Source organism: Sminthopsis crassicaudata, chromosome 1, assembly GCF_048593235.1.
Source record: "Sminthopsis crassicaudata isolate SCR6 chromosome 1, ASM4859323v1, whole genome shotgun sequence".
Lineage (NCBI taxonomy): Eukaryota > Metazoa > Chordata > Mammalia > Dasyuromorphia > Dasyuridae > Sminthopsis > Sminthopsis crassicaudata.
The window spans coordinates 406,976,256-406,995,012 of record NC_133617.1 but is presented as its reverse complement, the minus strand read 5'-3'; the positions used below and the strand labels follow the sequence as shown (position 1 = coordinate 406,995,012).

Here is an 18,757-nt window from a genome sequence, read left to right as displayed (position 1 = left end):
GAAGCAATTTATCCCAGGCATAACCCTTCAGTGAATGTTTGAAAAGTCTGTTTATATATATGTAGACCACACTAATATTTTGCTTTGCTTTGCTGGATTTTCTTCTCATGCTCTGCTTGCTTTTTTGTTTTTGTTTTTGTTTGTTTCTTTGAAACACCCTTCATTTTTGCTCATGCAGACTGGATGAAGAGCTGAGGGAAGCATCCGAAAGAGCTAAGTAAGATTCTGCTGCTTGGCGTTGCCTTTGCTTAACTTTTTAGGAATGAATGGGGAGAGCTGCATGTTTGACGTTTATATCTGCACCCAGAGAATAGTGCTGCCCTTTAAAAACAAAATTCACTTAATCCCCTGCAAATGCAGCCTTCTTTAATCTAATTGAACTCTGTTTGCCTTCTGTCCCAAGTATTTTGACGAATATAATTATGGTTGGTTAACATTTCTTGAGCATGCACAGCATTTAGGTACACTATTAAGCACATACATCTTGGTTTTTGCCTCCTGGAATTTGTGCTCTCTATCAGCTGTATCAAACTCAGATAAAAATGAGGGCCACTAATCCATACTTAAGGACTCACTGCTGGCCGATTACTGACTTAGTTTTAAAATGGATTGTTATTATGCTTTATTGTATTTTTATTTATTTTGTTAAATATTTCCCAATTACATTCGAATCTGGTTTGGCTGCACTCAGGCGTGCTGGGCCACCTGCGGCAACGTGTTTAACACCTCTGCTCTAAGGTACTGTAGTACATACACTCAATATATCCATCAATGTAGCAAAATCTTAGTGATGCTTAGGAACTGAAAGGCCAAAATGAATTAATAGAAAATCTAAATTTATAATATATATGTGAAAGAGGAAGAGTGGTGGAGTAGATAGGGAATTGCTCTTAGCGTCCAGGAAAAGTGGGGTTCAACTCCTGTTTGACTATGTAACCCTGGGCTAATCAATTAACCTCTCACTGCTCCTGATGACTTTAAGACTATAAATTGCGGAGAAGGAGTTAGGCTTCACTGGTGAGAGGGAGTTTTCGCATTTGGAAATTCCCCAAACCCATGAAATCATATCTATCTCGTTTTTTTTTTTTACGAACTTAGTTTTGTTTTGTTTTTTCTTTTCTGAGATAAGCAGTAATCTTAAGTGAGTCACTGAAAAGCATCGATAAACATATACCCTCTGGGAGTTAATAGAATGAGCAGATGAGAACTATTTGTAATAATCATATTGATAAATATTGCTACTCTTTGGGAACTATGCATCCACCCCACTCCAAAACTTTTACTTTCACTATGAATTTAACCAACAAGCCCAGCCACTGTACACATTTCAGTATATTCTGAATTCATCCATTGACTAATCTGACTAAATTCTCAAGCCACAAGGCACAGAGGATAAAGTGTTGGACTTAAATCAGGAGGATTTGAATTTAAATCCTACCTCGGATACTTATTAGTTTATAACTCCAAGTGAGTTATTTAACTTCTGCTTCAGTTTCTCTAAAATGGGGATAATAGTATCACTAATCTCCTAGGTTGTTGTGAGGAGCATGGGAGTTAATGGAAGGAAGTTAAGAAGTTAATGTAGAAAGTACTTTGGGAACTTTAAAATTCCCAAACTTTAAAAGTTGATAACTACTACTTCCTCATTCATGATCACATGTACTCATACACACACTGTATACAGCTCTTAGAACCTGCATTAATATGTGGTATTGCTATTGTCTTCATTTTAGCTTGAAACAGAAGAAATAGTATTTTTCTCATGAAAAATTCACCTCCTTTTTTTCTGTGTGATCTTTCCTTCCCCCTGTCAATCAGTTAGGCTGATGTGACTTTAAGTGATATAAATTGTACCCCAGGTAAAATCCATTTACATTCTAATGAACCTTTTAGCTGAAATGTACAATAATTGTGTAGTATTGTGACATTGGGGGGAGGAAGAAAGCCATCAAATAACCAATAAGCTTCACCTCGGATCATGATCCTCATGCAAGAATAATTGAACTCATTTCCTCCTCTCTGAGATTTATTTGTACCTAAATTTAGCAATATCTATTGGAGGCAGATCATTAAAGAAATATGTCCCTGTGTTTCTAGTTCAAAATCCCAATGACTGTGTGATAGTCTATTTTGTGAGAGAGAAGGACTATTTAACAATACTATTTTTTGAGTAATGTTAGATTGTTAAATTAATCTATTCCTTCCAAATAGAATATATTCTTCAATTGTTATTCATTTTTCCAGGTAGAATAACAGTTTTTGTTTGGACATTATCTTAAAAACTCTTCTCCCCACAATCTCTCCCCTCCCCATTCCATTCTGTACTGGAAGGTCATGTTACTGCTGGCCTCATGTCTCTTCACTAGTAATAGAGGGATTATTGTTCTGACTACAGACTTACCTTACAAGTACCATATTTTCTCTTTCTCTGTGACATAGCAAGTAGTTCAGGACTTCAAGTGTGAGGCATCTGCCCAATTTAATTCTTGCTTCTATTAATATTGAAGTTATCTCTAAAACATTAAAAATACATTTGCCCAATTGTAGACATGCAAAGAGGAAGCACAGGTTGTTGTTGAACAAAACCTGTGAGTTGTGTGGCCAGATACTGGGAATTCTAATTTTGATTTTAGCACTTAGTTCCTCTTTATCTTAAACTTCTTCCACCTCAGAGCAACCAAATATTTTTGTCAGGAAATGTGAAAACTGTACCACTCCTTCCTTTCATTCCTATATTTGTTCCAGAAGGTTTAGAGGAGTTTTTCTTAAGTCAAAAACTCCTCCTTGGCCACCACTAAGTCACCATGATTGAGTTCACAGACCATATGTACCTGACTGGCAATGACTAATCTCACCTCTTTTGCTTACACTATAAATTTAATTGTTAAGCACAGTGGCCTAACACATTGAAATACATCCAGAATTAATTGAATAATATGAATAAATTCTGAAGTCATGTGGCACAGAAAATATAGTGTTGAATTTTCTCTAAGTGCATAAACAAAAAACATGGAGGGAAAAAAAAAATCTTTGGAGAACCTCCCACTCCCCCCCTCAAAGTAAGTTCTAAAATATTTGTTTTATGTAAAAGAATTTTTTTTTTAAAATTATCTGCCTTCTATAACGACTGTTCTGAATGCTTTGTAAAGAACTCTTAAGTGATTTATGTCACTCTGTGAATGACAAGCCTGATATATTGACATATAAGTAGAGCACTGAATAATTACTCTATAAATATAGAATGCACAAGTGCCAAAATAGGTCATAGCTTGACAGGTGAAACTAAATTTTGTTAGAGGTTGAATTCAATCAATCAACATTTATCAAGCATCTACTATATTCTAGGCACTGTGTACATGGTCTTTCTTCTTGTGATATGTACTCCATTAGCAAAGAAAAAAATCAACAACTAGATATTAGGGGGAAAACTACTTTTAAAAATTATTTAATTTGTATTATTCTACCACAATGCTTGACCTCCTCCCCAGATTAATCTTCCTAAATAATATTTTGTTTATGGTAATAGCAAAGAGAATAAACTCATTGAGTCCACTTTAGTTGACTCATTGCAGGCAAGTTGCCATAAACTATGTTTGGAATTCAGTGGCCATGTCAGTAATTCATTTCCACATAATTGAGGGTTGACTGTAAACATTCTTGCTAAATATAATAAGGCTACCTTAGTGAAATCCTACATAGAAGGAAAAGTATTTTCATGTCTGAGGTAAGAGTAAAATCTTCCAGTCATATTTATTTCCATTCAATCAGCTATGAAATTGTCGTCAGAGTAGAGAAAGGCAAAAATTCTTTCTGGGTTAATGAATCAACCTTAGTAATTTGCTGGTATTTCCTCATTTTATAAATAAGAAGCCTGAAGCCTGGAGAGAGCAAATATCCCATCCAGTCTTCAAACATGGCATTGTTGTGTTGATAGGGTACAGTGAGACTATCCCCATGCCAGGCCACCAAAATGATGAAACATGGGGGTTATACCCTAAAAAAAAAATATCAGATTATGGTCTGGTGTCACAAGTCATTTCAAAAGAATTTGTAGGCTTAGACATATTTCAAATCAAGGGGCAAAGATTTTATTAAACTGCTAAGAGTAGGCCATATTCACATATGATAAGGGTTTTCAGCAATTAACAAGGGGAATTTAAAATTAACCATGAAGAAGATGCCATTAAGGGGCAGATGCCATGAGGTGGGAATATGCCATTAATTTTAGCAAAAGACTAAATGTACAGAAAAGTTTAGGAAGGATCTACAGTATGAGCAAATCTTTTATAGGGGAAAAATAACTTCTGAGATTTGACATCATAACTTGATTTTCTGATTGGATACAGTAAAAATGGAATTTCTAGAGACCTTAAACAAGAAGCCTAAACAAAATCAAAAGGGTTTGTAATCCTATCAGGGTTTCTCCCTGCTTGCCCAGGAAGTAGTTTGGCTTTCAGATTGTTTTCAGAGATTCAGGTTTTCTCTGCCAAATCCCACCTGGCTACCAATCAGGTCTAATGAGGCTTTTCCCACAACATTGCAATTCTTAAAGTATTTACACTCCACTTGTATTTTTGTACTTCCCAAATCAAGGTTAATTATTACTCAAAAACAAAATGGATGCTCATAGAACCATTGTCTTTATCAAACTCTTAGGCTGTATACCAATAAGTACTGTGTAAATGATAGTTTGCTATTTAAACAGATGACAAACTCCTGAAATATACTATGCCTGTCAAGTGGTCACTGTGGGGAAAAAATGTTTACTTCTGCCTCTTTTCCTTTATACCCAGAGCTAGCTGCCTTTCAAATGATCCAGAAATGTCTTCTATGGAGCAGGAGTAAGAAATCCACCATTTATGGCAGCTCTGTTCTTGTTTGTAATAAACTGTGGCTGCACAGGGACAGAAGGATTTGAGGAATGGGTAAACTCATCTCAGTTGTCCAGCTTACCTTAATGTATATGTTTTCTTCAGTAACTAGAAGAGAAATTGGGATTCCATGAAGTTGGATTGGCTCTCTGATACTTAAGAATACAATCTGATTTACTTACATGCATCCTAAATTTAAAGCTTTTGAAGTGGCCCCAAGAGCATTGAAATTTAGGGGAAACAGAATGTCATATGTGTTCTTCAATGGAGTGTTCTATTCAACTGATTTTGAGTTCTTAGGTTCATAAATCTGGAAAGGACCTTGGAAGTCTTTTAATTCAACCTCATTTTGTAGAAAATAAAACAGGACTTGCCCAAGATCACAAAAGTAATAAATGGCTAAGGCAAGATTTGAACTCAGGTCTTCCAATCTGTACTCCAGAACCACTATATTGTCTCCCTAATTTGTCAATCACTTCTTGAATTAATTTATGTCATCAATTACAAATTTTGTCTGCAGGTACATTTCAGGCTACTTGTTCTAGGAGTCAATCTAATTATGTTTCTGATAAAAGAGATGTTTCCTATTGACATTTCTTTTGACATTTATTTACCAGATTCAGATTCAAAAAGAGCCTGGGGGATGGAGGCTTGAGTATGCAAATGAATAATATAGGATCACAGAAATTATGGTTGAAAGAAATATTAGAAATCATTTAGTCTAAACCTTTCCTTTTAAAAGATGTGGAAGCTCTGTCCCAAAGATATGAGGAAACAGGTAACTTATCCAGTGTTTCACACATAATAAGTAGCAGTGGCAGATCTGAACAAGATGCTGATAGAAATTCCATCATCTTTTTAGTTTATTCTAACGAATTTGAAGACCTGATTTTACATCCTGTGTCTGGTGCTGGCTACCTGTGTAGGCTTGTAAAGATCAGTGAACTTACCTGAGCCTCATTTTCCTCATATATAAAATCAGGGTGCTTTCCTAGATGATTTCTGAGGTCCCCTTTTAATCTCTTTTAAGGAAGGATGCCATCTAGCAACACAGACTTCTGCCCATCCTTTGTGACTCTTGAAGCAATCAGATTGTCCATTGGATAGAATATTAGACTCTGAATCAGGAAGAACTGAATTCAAAACACAATTCCAACATTTACTAGCTAGGTGACCCTGGGCAAGCCATTCAAATACTTTGTTTCAGTTGTTTTATCTCTAAAATGGGGATGATAATAATAGCATGTACTCGATGAGATTATTGTTAGGGTCAAATGAGACAATTAATATAAAGTGTTTTACTCCAAAGTAATTGATGATGAACATCTCTTTAAAGAGAGATGATATAATCATGGTGCAGGCTGACATGTATATGTGCATATACATGTATATATTTATATTTGCATATGCATACACATGTATTAATATGTATATGTATATATACATATATAATGGACATGGCCAAAGTTAAAATTTGATTTGCTTAACTATGCTATTTTTTGCATTTTTAAAATTTCTCTCAAATAGGAAGAGTGATAGGAGGAAGAGAAAAATTTGCCTCAAAAATAAAGTGCTTAATAAACTTTAATACATTATACAAATGATAACTACTATTGGTGGTGGTGGTAGTGGTGATATTGTTATTTCCTCTAAATATACCACAGAAATGAGGTCTGATATTTGCCTATAAAAGCAAAAGAAAGCTACAACCCTTTGTTGTTTTCCTTAGTTTCATGGGATTTCATATGGCTAGCCTATTGGTACTGACCCTCTCTGTGTTTAGGAAGGCTGATACTCTCAAAGCATGACAGAGGTTCAGTATGTGCCACTGGCATAGATTTCAAGACTTCAGTGACAGCTTTATCACAATGATGCATAGATGCAGGACATTCCAGAAGATGATGGGGGTTCTTTATTTGCCATCATGCCTTTGATTTTATTTTTGGTGAGGGGAGGAAGGAAGAGAAATATTTGTTTTGTATACATATAACTAATTAGGGCAGCCTTTTATCCATCTAAAGAAGAATTATAGAATTTGAATGTGGAAAAGTAACTTAGAGATCATCTCATCTCTTCCCCTTTGCATATTTGAGAAAATGTGGCTCAGAGAGATTGTGAATTATCCAAGGTCAAACAGCCCATTAATAGCATGAGATATTTTGTGAAATCTATTGTTTTTTACCAACATGGTCTCTTACAAAAAACTTTTCCTTTCCATCAATGGCCTGAAGAGATTTCTGTATCAATTATTATTCTTGGAACCCTGGAAGGAATGGAATAATCAAAATTCAAATGTTTGCTTCATGAAACACAGGTTCTAATTCAGGTTCTAATGGGCATCATCTGGGAGAGCAGGACCATGCTGTCATGGATCTGAATTCCAAGAAAGTCATTAAACTCATCTGTACAATGAAGGGATTAGATTTAATGACTTCTTAGGTCCCTTCAGCTCAAAATCAATGATCCTATCATTTCTTGACATCATGAAGTATCTCTCTGGTCAAACATCAGAAGAATGGAACCAATTTCAAAAATATATCATCACAGCAGAGAAGGAGAAGCAGCAGAAACAAGTTCTTTGACTAAAAAGTAAAGTCTAAAATGCTTTAATGAAACCTTTGAAACTGAGCAACTATTTACTGTAGGCCGCATTTGTCTCAAACTTTTGATGTGAAGGGAAAACCTAATCTGAGGGAATTTTGCTGTGGAAGACTTGGAAAAAAGATCACTCTCTCTGCACAAATATATAATTTCTCCTTAACTGAGCTCTATTCTCCACAGTTTCCTGAAATAGCATAAATATTGAATTCTAAAATTTCAATGCACCCTCCCTGCTGCAACTGCTTTGGAGTTTACCCACACCTCAGTCTGATTTGTTTGTTCTGTACTTTTGTGTATCAGTATTTTGATTTGGGATGAGGGCAAAGGAAATTTCTTTTCATTTTAATCTGAGTTTATTTTAGTGCTTGGGGAGGGGCATGGAAGGAGAACTATTTTTCTTTTGGTGTCTGATTCCACTTCCCTCCTTTTGAGGGATGTAAACCACATTTGAGAACCCATCTCATCCTTCTACTTCCCTCTTTCAATTTCTCTCACTTTATCTACCCTTTCTTGAATTTTTTCATTTTCTCTTTCCTCACCCTCAATACCAATGTCAAGAATGTGATTAGGTTTGGGTACTGGGGAGAAATGTTTTCCTTCTAACTCCTACCCTCTCCCTTCTTCCTTCTTGCAAATTCCAAGTTATTTTTTTATGGGTTTTTGACTGTTACTATTTTCATGCTTTAGGGAAGGATGTAAATCTGTGGAAAATGAGGAAAAAAAATTTATTTTTTGTGGAAGCATTTTATGCCTTTTGTAAACAGCATTGGATTGGCTTAAGATTTAAAGAATTTTTTGATGACATTAAATTAATAGGGCTCACTGAAAAGAGATGTACTACTTACATTGATTTTATGTTTTCTTTTTCTTTTTTTAAAAGCTTTTTATTTTCAAAATATATACATGAATAATTTTCAACATTCACCCCTATAAAACCTTGTGTTCTGATTTTTCTCCCTCCCTTTCTCCCATCCCTTCCCCCAGATGGCAAATGATCCAATATATGTTAAACATATGCAATTCTTCTATACGTATTTCCATAAATATGTTGCATAAGAAAAACCAGATCAAAAAGGAAAAAATAAATGAGGAAGAAAACAAAATGCAAGCAAATGATGACAAAAAAGAGTCAAGGAGGAATAAGAATTGAGAAAAGGCTATCAGATTTAACACTTTTTAAAAATCATTGTTAATTTTGGAAAGAGCACTTTTTGTTGAGTGATATTAAAATCCAGACAACAAAGAATTGAGTGAGAGAAGAGAAAGATAACACACTCAGCTATCTTTTTTTTCTCTCAGTTTGAAAAAGGGAAAATAAATTTAACACTCCAGCTTGAGGGAAGCATAGGCATAATGAAAGTTTTTTAAAATCCCTCTTTAGATTGAACATAAATCAATTATTACACTACTACAAGATGTTGATAACCCAGAGGAGAACCAAGATATTTTGGAGTTGTTTCTTATTCTGCCATCATTAAACACACACACACACACACACACACACACACACACACACACACACATAATTTACTGAATCTGACTGTTAGATGAAATAAAAATAAAACAGAAAGATGGTTTCCCCCAATAGAAAGATTGACACAATAGGGATCCATACCAAGTGGAATGTTAAGAGTATGGCATATGAGTATCGCTTAATAGGTAATAAAATACAACTTTGCCTAGTGTCAACAAATTCCATTATGAAAACATGATATGGTAATCCAAGGAACACAGAGTCATGAAACCATTTTTTAAAAATGACATTGCAAAACTTCAAAACTCACCCCAACAATTTCTTTTTCTTTTTTGACTCATATTCTGAAGGCTGTCAACTGATTTTCCTTTTTTTTTTTTTTTTCCTGGGAAAGGGAAGATGATAGTTGATGATGATACACAAAGTTTTTGATATTTCCACCCATTTAAATTATTCTACCTCTTTAGGCCAAATCATCTGACTTCTAGAAATTAATTCTTCTGTGTCTAGCTTAAAGTGAATAGTACTTTATTAGAAGTTACATTTTCCAGATTAACCACCTATTTGGTCTTTTCTGAAATGTTATTTATTTTTTAATGGATGCCTTATTTTCCAGGAAGGAACCCATTTCACCCATATTACCCGACACATAAGATTGAATCCCAGATCTAAGTCTCAGCCTGGCCTAAAATGCTTTCATAAAATTCTATAAGAACAAAAGAAAGAAGAATAGCTGTTTCCATATGATAAGGGGAAGAGTAGGGATCGGGAATTGGAGGAGGATACAATTTCATCTAGCTTTCTCATCAAGGTCTTGCATGATTTATTTTGAGGGAATAGTAAATGTTAATTTTTAAAATTTTAAATTTTAAAAATGTAACAAGTGAACACAGAACAGTGACCTCATGCTTTTCTTCCCTCTCCCCCTCCCTTTTTAACTTGTTCTCCTCATCTTGGAAGTATTGACATGAAGCTGAAAGAAAAACTGTAGCTGGTGGGGGTTTGCAGAAAAAGAAGATGATTCCTGAACTGAAGCCCTTCTAAAACATATCTACCTAGAAGAGAAAAGATGATGATGACTCTTTCATTTTGCACTATCTGGTGCCATTGGAAATGTTGGGGTGGAGGTGGGGGGAGGCAGTGGAGAATTCCTTTCATTTAACCAGTTTTTATGTAATAGTATGTTTGTGTGTGTGTGTGTGTGTTCAATTAAGTTATACTGTGTTTGTTGATCACCAACCTCATGTGCTCTTTACTTAAACCCCCCCAACAAAAGAGAGTTATGTTTTTATGCATTGCTGACTATAATATCACTCAGCTTCCTCACACCCCTCACTGAGGGCTACCCTTAGATATGCCAGACAGGAGTATTAAGAGACAAAGCACTTTAATTCTTTCCCCTCTAAACATTATAGACTAAGATGATTTCATGTTTTTCTCTGTTATACTTAGCCTTGTATACATAACTTTCCCTACTCACATTGACCCATTGGTCATGAGGCAGTGTGGAACTTTGTTCCTTGAACTTCTTAGTTCAACAGTGTGCGTTCCTTTAAGAAACTTCTTGTTTGAACCCAAACCAATTTTATTGTTTATTTGTCTCATCTGACAGCTTTATTTTTCTTAAAATGTGTTCTTTTAAAAAATTGTTCATCCCAGAGTGACTAAGGGAGCATCCTATGGCTAGGGAAGTTGAAATGTGACATGTACATGATTTTACAAGTGCTGCCCTAGCTTTAGTCCTTCAGTCTGAACTCTTTTCTCAATGTTTGTCTTTCTATCTGAAAATATTAACAAGAATCCTATAGCAAACACAGAATAAGTCAATCACTCATAAAAACAAATCTGTTAGATTCTTATTTGACTACAAGCTTGCAGTGTGTTCTTATTTATTTAAAAAAAAAAAATTCCTTCACGATTTATCAATATACTCCATTTTATATAGCAACTTCATTTTGAATTTGTGGGCCTCTATCATGCACAATTTTGTTTTGTTCATTTATATATAATTATGCATTCACCCAACAGAATAAATGAGTAAATTTAGCTAAATTTATTTTATAACTATATAGTATAAATGATATAAATTTTTTCATGCCATTTGAGAGTAAAATGCATAACCTTTTGAAAAAAGATTGTAAAATACTGATTACAAAAATGATGGTCTTGGCAGTATCTATTTACATGGCCAAAATGAAAACTCTGCTTAAACTATTTAAAGGAAAACATTTGATGTTAATATCATTTTTTTCTTTACATATGTTCTTAACTTCCAATATTACTTGTCATCAATGGGCTACAATGAATGAGAGTCATGGAAATAAAGATGTTCCACCCTAAAACTGCTATACTTAATGAATTGGGGAGGATTCCAGTTTTGATTCCATGGAATGATGGTTCTTTACCTACACCCCTCCACAATCCTTATTTTAATTGATGCCAATCATGTTGCCTCTATGATTGCTCATCTTGGGCAACTTTTATTCCCATAAGTTTACTATGGAGTTCTATCTAATCTTTAGATATCAAATTGAATTTAACTGTCCTTTTTGCAAATTTTATTTCCAACTTCTCTTTTTTTCCTTTCATATCATCTCCATATTTTTCTGTCTTTTCTCATTCTCTAGCCAAGACCTATCAGTGCTAGTCCCTTTTAATCAAGAAATGTGCCTGTGATTAAATCATTCCTTCCAAATATTTTAGAACCTAAACCCAGCCCTACCTCACACTTCCAAAAATTCCCACCTTAGGAAGCACTGACCATCCCAGGCTAGTACAGTTCTAGAGAGATAAGCTTGAAGGCATATATAAATTGGTAGAGGACAAAGGTCATCTCTAACTAGAGAAAAGGCTGGAATCTCACCATTGGATGTTGCTTTTACTTCATCCTGCTGATTTATTTGAAATAGCCATAGTAATCTATAGTTTTAGGATTTATCTTCACTGAGTTACACGGAGTTTCTCCATTGTAGTCTAAAAAAGTTAGAAAATTAAATCTGCTTTCCAGATGAAAAGTTCTTTGCAAATTCAATTCAAAAGAATCCAAGAAGCTGAAAATAATACTTAAATATATAGATATCTAAACTGACCTCATATTCTGATCACTTGTTCTCTGGTTGACTTTTGGAAACTGCCTATAGGGTACATTAACTATGAGTCATTGGTTAAAAGAATGGAGAATTAGGGGTGGGTGGAAGAGGAGCAACATTATTGCCTTCCAAATGATGCTGTTCCCCTCCTTAAATGAACAAGTGAAAATGTTCATGGATTAGGCGATGAGGCAGTGAGAAATCTTGTTTGAAGGCAGCAGCTAAGAGTATGAGGAAATCCTGAAGCTCCTATTGAAGCCATATGATGTTTAAAAATAGGTTTGACAATAAGACCTTCCTTAAGTCTTATTCAAAAGTCTGTTCATAAGTCTCATCTTTAAGTTATTTTAAATCTTCAACTATGGTAATATGTTTGCAATTATATCAATGCCTCTTAGTAGTTGATTAATATAGAAATACTTAGAATTGCACAAATTAATCTTTTATATACAAATGGGTTTTTCTACTATGTATCTGTTTGCTCAGAATAAAGTATATCTAAACTATTAGATTTTGTTTTGGTAAAATATCTATCTATCTGTGTGTAACAATGCTGCCTAAATTGTATAAACTAACCAATACAGAAATATGTAATAACAATGTATGTTTGGCCTCTCTATAATTCTGAAATAAAATGCTGCAATCCCAGCTGTCAGTGTGTTTTCCCTTTAGCCATATAAGGATTTTTTTATGTGAATTTGCTATGTGATAAGAAGTCATTAAGCATTTAATAATCTCCTACTATGTGCCAATCACTGTGCTAAGTGCTGAAAATAAAAGGAAAAAAAAAAAAAACAGACCCCCATCCCCCCCAAATTCACAATCTAGGGGAGGAAGATAACATACAAACAATTATTTATAAGCAAGGAGTGTGTAATCAATAGTGGGAAAATAGCAGATTTTAGGGGCTGCAGAAAAGCCTTCTTACAGAAGCTGGTCTTTAGCTGACATTTGGAAGAAACCTAGAAAGCCAGGAACCTGAGATGATGATGAAGAAAATTCAAATCATGGGTGACAATCAGTGAAAATGTTTTGAGTATAGAGATGCAATGTCTTATATGAGGAAGAGCCACTGTTTATGCTATTTCTATTTATCCCTTAACAGTTGCTCAATTCAAACTTTTGATCCTACCTATTACTCCAGATTAATTTTTTTGGTTCAGATTTGATTGGCCACAACTTACATTTATTATGCATCTACTATGCTAAAAAAAGTGGTAGGACTAGGGATAAACAGACAAAAATAAACACTCCTTGGCCTCAAGGAACTTGCATTCAACTGTAATGTTTAAAATACTTTTGTTTTTCTGGCTTGCCTACCCTCTATGTTGCCAATTTCCAAATCTTTAGGCAGTTACATAGCTTATTATCTTCCCCTTACCCTGGTATTCCCTCTCACATATAATCTAGAAAACTGCTTTGTGGCATTCATTGAAAGAAAATCAGTTTTTTAACACTTCCTTTCACCTTTTTTTGCTAAATAATTAAAGTCACCCTGAGGAATTACAAAATTGGGTAATGAATTATTGTTGTGGCAAGTTTATTTTTCCTGATACATGCCTTGATATTGTGTCCTCTGCCCTAATACTTACTGAGTTAAGTCCATATGGTCTGCCAAAATTTGATATATCCATTCATTTTCGGTACCTATGAATCTTTGTAGATATTCCATGATATAGAGACGTGTAGTGCATAGAATATTGTGTTGGCCTGAAAAAAGGAAAAAATTGCTGGGTCATTATGGATGATGGAAAAGAGGGAATACTTTTTCCAGAGTAGATACTAACTTTCATTCAGGTTGCTCTAATAAGTAACTTGAAGCCATGGAACCTAGTCTTGGAAAATGTATTTCAGGTCATAATGAATCCTTAAGGGATCATTTTCTTTTGCATTTATTCTTATACTAACTCATTTTAGCTGAGGTTGGATGTATTAATTTGGTTTTGCCTGCCAGAAATAAGTGACTCCACCCTGAATTGCCTCACTCTGTAACTGTTCAGCTAATGTTTTATGACTACACTGATGGAAAAGCATAGGGTTTTATAGACTAGGGAGGTTACCCTGTGAACACAATTTTCCTAAAGAGGACCAGGAGCTATAGTTCTAATACTCCATGAATAGTTATAACATTCTTGTTAATTTAAAATGGAGATTTTTTTTTTTAATCAAAAGTTTCAAAGGGAAGACATGTAATGATTTTGGCCTGAAATGTTAGGATTAAATTCCTCAATATAATGGAAGGAAATTACAAAATGGATATATTTTTTTAAAAAATTGATAATTGTAAGAAATACATTTTTAAAATTAATCAATGATCAACATTTTTTAAGTCCATTGTATACTCTGAGTTAGATGCTTAGGATACAAAATTCAAAGAGTGAAAAAATCCTTAGTCACCAGTTTACATTAAAAATACATGTCTATTTGTATAGATAGATGGAATCAATTAATATATACATAATATGGCATACAATACATATAAAATAAATTAAAAATATACCAAGTAGCTAAATGCATGATAATTTGGGAGGGTCACTAACACTATTGGGAAAGTCTTCATTCAAAAGATGGTGCTTATATTGCATCTTAAAAGAAGATAAATATGAGAATTGGATGAGGATTTAGTTTCCACAGAGTAATGAAAATTGAATTTTAAAAATAATTTAAATTAGAAAAATAAATTTGAAACCTACAAAATAGGGCTAGGACAAGGTACAAGGCTGGAGATTCACATTCTATAACCTCTGTAAAATCCAATCAATGAGTAATCTGTGGAGAGACTTGTGCTTTAGCATAGGAAATAAAAGACCTATGCCTTTGTGCTTCACTACTAGTTAGACACAGAATTAAGTGCAAGAACACATAATAAAACTTTTCCTGGATTATCAATGAGTCAGTAGAGTTTTTAGTAAGATATTTTGTTTCTTATAATAAAGACTATGAGGTAGAGATAAAGAAGAAGTACATTCTGGACATGTGGGATGAGTGGCAAAAAGGCAAAGAGATCAGAGATTGACCTGAAGAAAGAGTTTGAAAGAAGGTCAGTTTGGCTAGATGGCAGAATGCAGAAGGGAAAATCTGATAAATAAGGCCAGAAATATAACTCAGAGTTATAAATTCAGGTTATAAAGGATTTAACAAATGAACAGATGAGTTTATATTCTATCACAGAGCTACTAAAAACTAAAGAAAATTACTTTTGGCAACATCTGTAGGATGGATTGTGATAGAGTAAAATCAAGGAGACCAATTAACAGGATGCTGCAGTACTCCAGGCAAGAGGTGATGAAGATTGGAACCAAGGTGGTAGATATGTGAGGAGAAAGAAAGAAGGACTCAGATGTGAGAGACATTGCAGATATAGAAATATTTGGAAATTTATTGGATTTGTAGAATGAGAGAGTAGGGTAAGAATGTGAAATTATTAGACTAGAAGAATCATGGTGCCTTAGAAAAAGGAAAGTCTGAAAACAGAGTATTTGGAGGCAAAGAAAATAAGTGCATTTTGGACTTATTGAAATAAATGAATGAATGAATTATGTAAATGAAAGAATGAATAAATAGATATGTATATATACATATATACATATGTGAACACACATTTTACATATATATATATGCACACATCTACACATACATACATAGATATAATGTTTATATGTATGTGTGGTTTGTATCTGGGATATCCAGTTTGAAGTGTCCAAAAGGCAATTGGTAGTGCAAGACTGAAGCATGGGAGAGAAACTAGGACAAGTTATATAGAACTGTGAGTGATCTTCATGGAGATGATAGTTTCTAAGAGAGGGATTGTTGTTCATCTTTCCTTCTTAAAGAACATTGATGACATTAGGAGAATGATATTTTGACTTGCAAGTGAATAAAATTTAAGTGAGGCAGGCCTGTGCAAAGTCACCAGCCTCACTCTTTCCTTCAGAGTTATCTGAGTGTACTTAGTCAAGAAGTAGATCAGGACTACTGAAGATAGTCCTAGATGCAGTGGGAAACCTTGGCTTTCTAAACTAAGATCTTTTTCAGGTCTCAGTTGGTCTGATGCAGCATCCATTCAGTGATTTAAGGTTAGCTAAGAATTTCGACAAAAGATGGCCTCGTTTGCTTATTCAAAAGAATCAGTTGGAAAGGGGAAGAGGCCCCCCCCCCCCCTCCCGCACCAGGGAACATTCTGCCCTCCCACCTTCTAGCCTTCACATAAACAATAGCTATTTACACTCTTTAGAGCCATCAAAACCCAAACTATGAGTAAATGAGACTTGGGCTGGGGCCTATTATTGTCCAATCAATGAGCTCAAAGAGATTTAGCTTTAAAGGCATAGACAAGTAACTCCATTTGAATCCTAAAGGGCTTTATCAAAGCCTGGTTTTCTAGAGCTCTATTTCAAAAAAACTATGTGAGACAAAATAATTAATTGTTCTAGTTTTTCAGGGGGGAAATAATAGAATAAATAGAGAAGACAAAATAAAATCTAGCCCCCAAGCCCCAAGATTTCTTGCAAGATTTAGGCAAAGTTTATATTCCTTTGGACAGAACACTTACATGTAAAGGTATGATTCCCCATGTGGACAGAGGGAGGAGGGAAGGAAAAAGGGAGCAAGGAAAAGAAGGAAGGAAAGAGGAAAAGAAGGAAGAAAGGAAAAAAAGGAAGGAAGGAAAGAAGGAAGGAAGGAAGGAAGGAAGGAGGGAAAAAAGGAAGGAAAGAAGAGAGGAAGGAAGCAAAGAATTAAGGAAAGATGGAAAAAGAAGGGAAGGAAGGAATGAAAGAAGGGAGGGAGGAAAAAAGGGAGAGAAGAAGGGTGAGAAATAACTCCACTGGACTTGGGAGGGTTGAAGTTAAAAATCTTTAATTTCACAACTGCAGATGTGGGTATCCTATAGGAATGCCTGGAGTCAATTCTTGTCCTTTTTTTAAATTCTGGAAATGCAAGTCTCTCCCTTGATACCTCATTGACTGAGTATCAGAGTTGTTGGTAATTGTCCTTCATTCTTGAAAAGTACCAAAATGACATCACTATGTTGGAATCGTGTTGCAGTGTGTCCTACTGTGGCTGATCAGACTAATACAAATTCAGAATGCTCTGCCACAGGTCAGACACATCTCTCACTTTTTTCTGGATAATTCAATTCAGCTTTGCTCATAGAGCACAGCAACTTCTCTGCTGATAAGGGCACGACATGCTGGGCAGTCTTGTGACAGTGTCTTCCATGTCATGCAATCTATTCTAAAGTTTTTTAAGAGGTTTTGAGAGTGTCCTTGTATCACTTTTTTTGACCACTTTGTGAGTGCTTGTCCTGTGTGAGTTCTTCATAAAACAGTCTTTTTGGCAAGCATACATTCAATATTAAGGCAATATAGTCAGTCCAATGGAGATATGTTCTCTGCAGTAGAGTCTGAAGGCGTGGCAGTTTAGGACCTCATTGTCTGCTGCTTTATTCTTCTGGATGATCTTCAGAATCTTCCCAAGACAATTCAAATGGAAACAATTCAGTTTCCTGGCACGGTGGTGGTACCCTGTCCAGATTTCATAGGCATACAGCAATGAGTTCAGTACAACATCTCTTAGACCTTCAATATGATAGTTAATCTAGTATCTTTCCTCTCCCACACTCCTTCAGAGTCTCCTAAACACTGAGCTAGGTCTGTCTATGCCTGTGTGTAATCATTCCACATGAATCTCCACCCCATTACATCATTACATCTTCCCTTGGTGCTGACCTTATTTGAAAGTAGTTCAGTCCTTCCCCTGATTCCCTATTGGCTGAGTACTATGCTATATGAAGAGTCTAATCCCCCCTTGTGAGTCTTAGTCTCCTCATCGAATCACATTATTACATCTGTCCCCCCTTTCCCTCCCCCCCCTTTCCCTAATGTGTAAATGGTTCTCCACCTCTAATTACATCTTACAGGAATGCTATTTTAAGTCTCCACCTTACATTTTCCTCTTTTTAATTTTTATTTCTTAATTTCTCACCCCTGATTGCATTTTCCTTTCTTTTATTAATTTGAATCTCTCACCCTGATTACATTTTCCCCTTTCTTTTATTTTTGTTTTCTTGTTCTGTGTAATTTCTTAGGTTTCATTTTTCTAATTTAAGTTTCATTTCTCTGTATTTCTCTAATTCAATTTTCACATAACTGTGGAAACTAAACCCCCACTCAATTCTCACAGAACAAAGAGAATATATGGCATATATCATAACTAGTATACATGCTGTGGTTAAAAATTAAAATACTAGAGTAAGACCTCAAGTGAATTAGGAAATCTGTGAAGGACTTATGGGTAAAGGAACAAAAATAGTGCAGATTTAGCATGTTTCATATAAAACTTTTCTTGATCTTGGCTTTCAAAAACCTCTATTATCTGCCCCCTTCTTACCTTTCCATTCTTATTACAGCTCAATTCTCTCTACATATTCTGTGATTCAGTTCCATAGTCCTACTTGCCCTTCTTTGAACACAACTTCTCATTTCTCAATTCCAAGCATTTTCACTTGCTATCCCTCCCTACTTCCTTCCTTCCTTTCTCCCTCCCCTCTTCCCTCTTTTCTTTCCTCCCTTCTTCTTTTTTCTTCCTTCCTTCCTCCATTTTCCTCTTCTTCCCTTCCTCCCTCCCTCCCTCCTTTCCTTCCTTTCTCCCTTCTTTCCTTTCTCCCCTCTTCCTTCCTTCCTTCCTTCCTTCCTTCCTTCCTTCCTTCCTTCCTTCCTTCC

The 18,757-nt window shown here is 35.0% G+C and overlaps 1 protein-coding gene across 2 annotated transcripts in view; it reads left to right on the top strand.

Annotated features, from left to right (window-relative positions):
• Window positions 1-12,683, top strand: part of PRUNE2 (prune homolog 2 with BCH domain) — a 226,761-nt gene extending 214,078 nt beyond the window's left edge. The window contains exons 15-17 of one of the 2 annotated variants that reach the window (XM_074280100.1): window positions 179-217; window positions 4,794-4,841; window positions 9,907-12,683. In XM_074280100.1, the coding sequence (XP_074136201.1) occupies window positions 179-217; window positions 4,794-4,841; window positions 9,907-9,937 (118 nt within the window). In that variant the 3' untranslated portion in view covers window positions 9,938-12,683. The remainder of the gene's footprint in view (window positions 1-178; window positions 218-4,793; window positions 4,842-9,906) is intronic. The other variant, XM_074280101.1, reaches the window with a different exon arrangement.
• The last annotated feature ends 6,074 nt before the right edge of the window (window positions 12,684-18,757 follow it).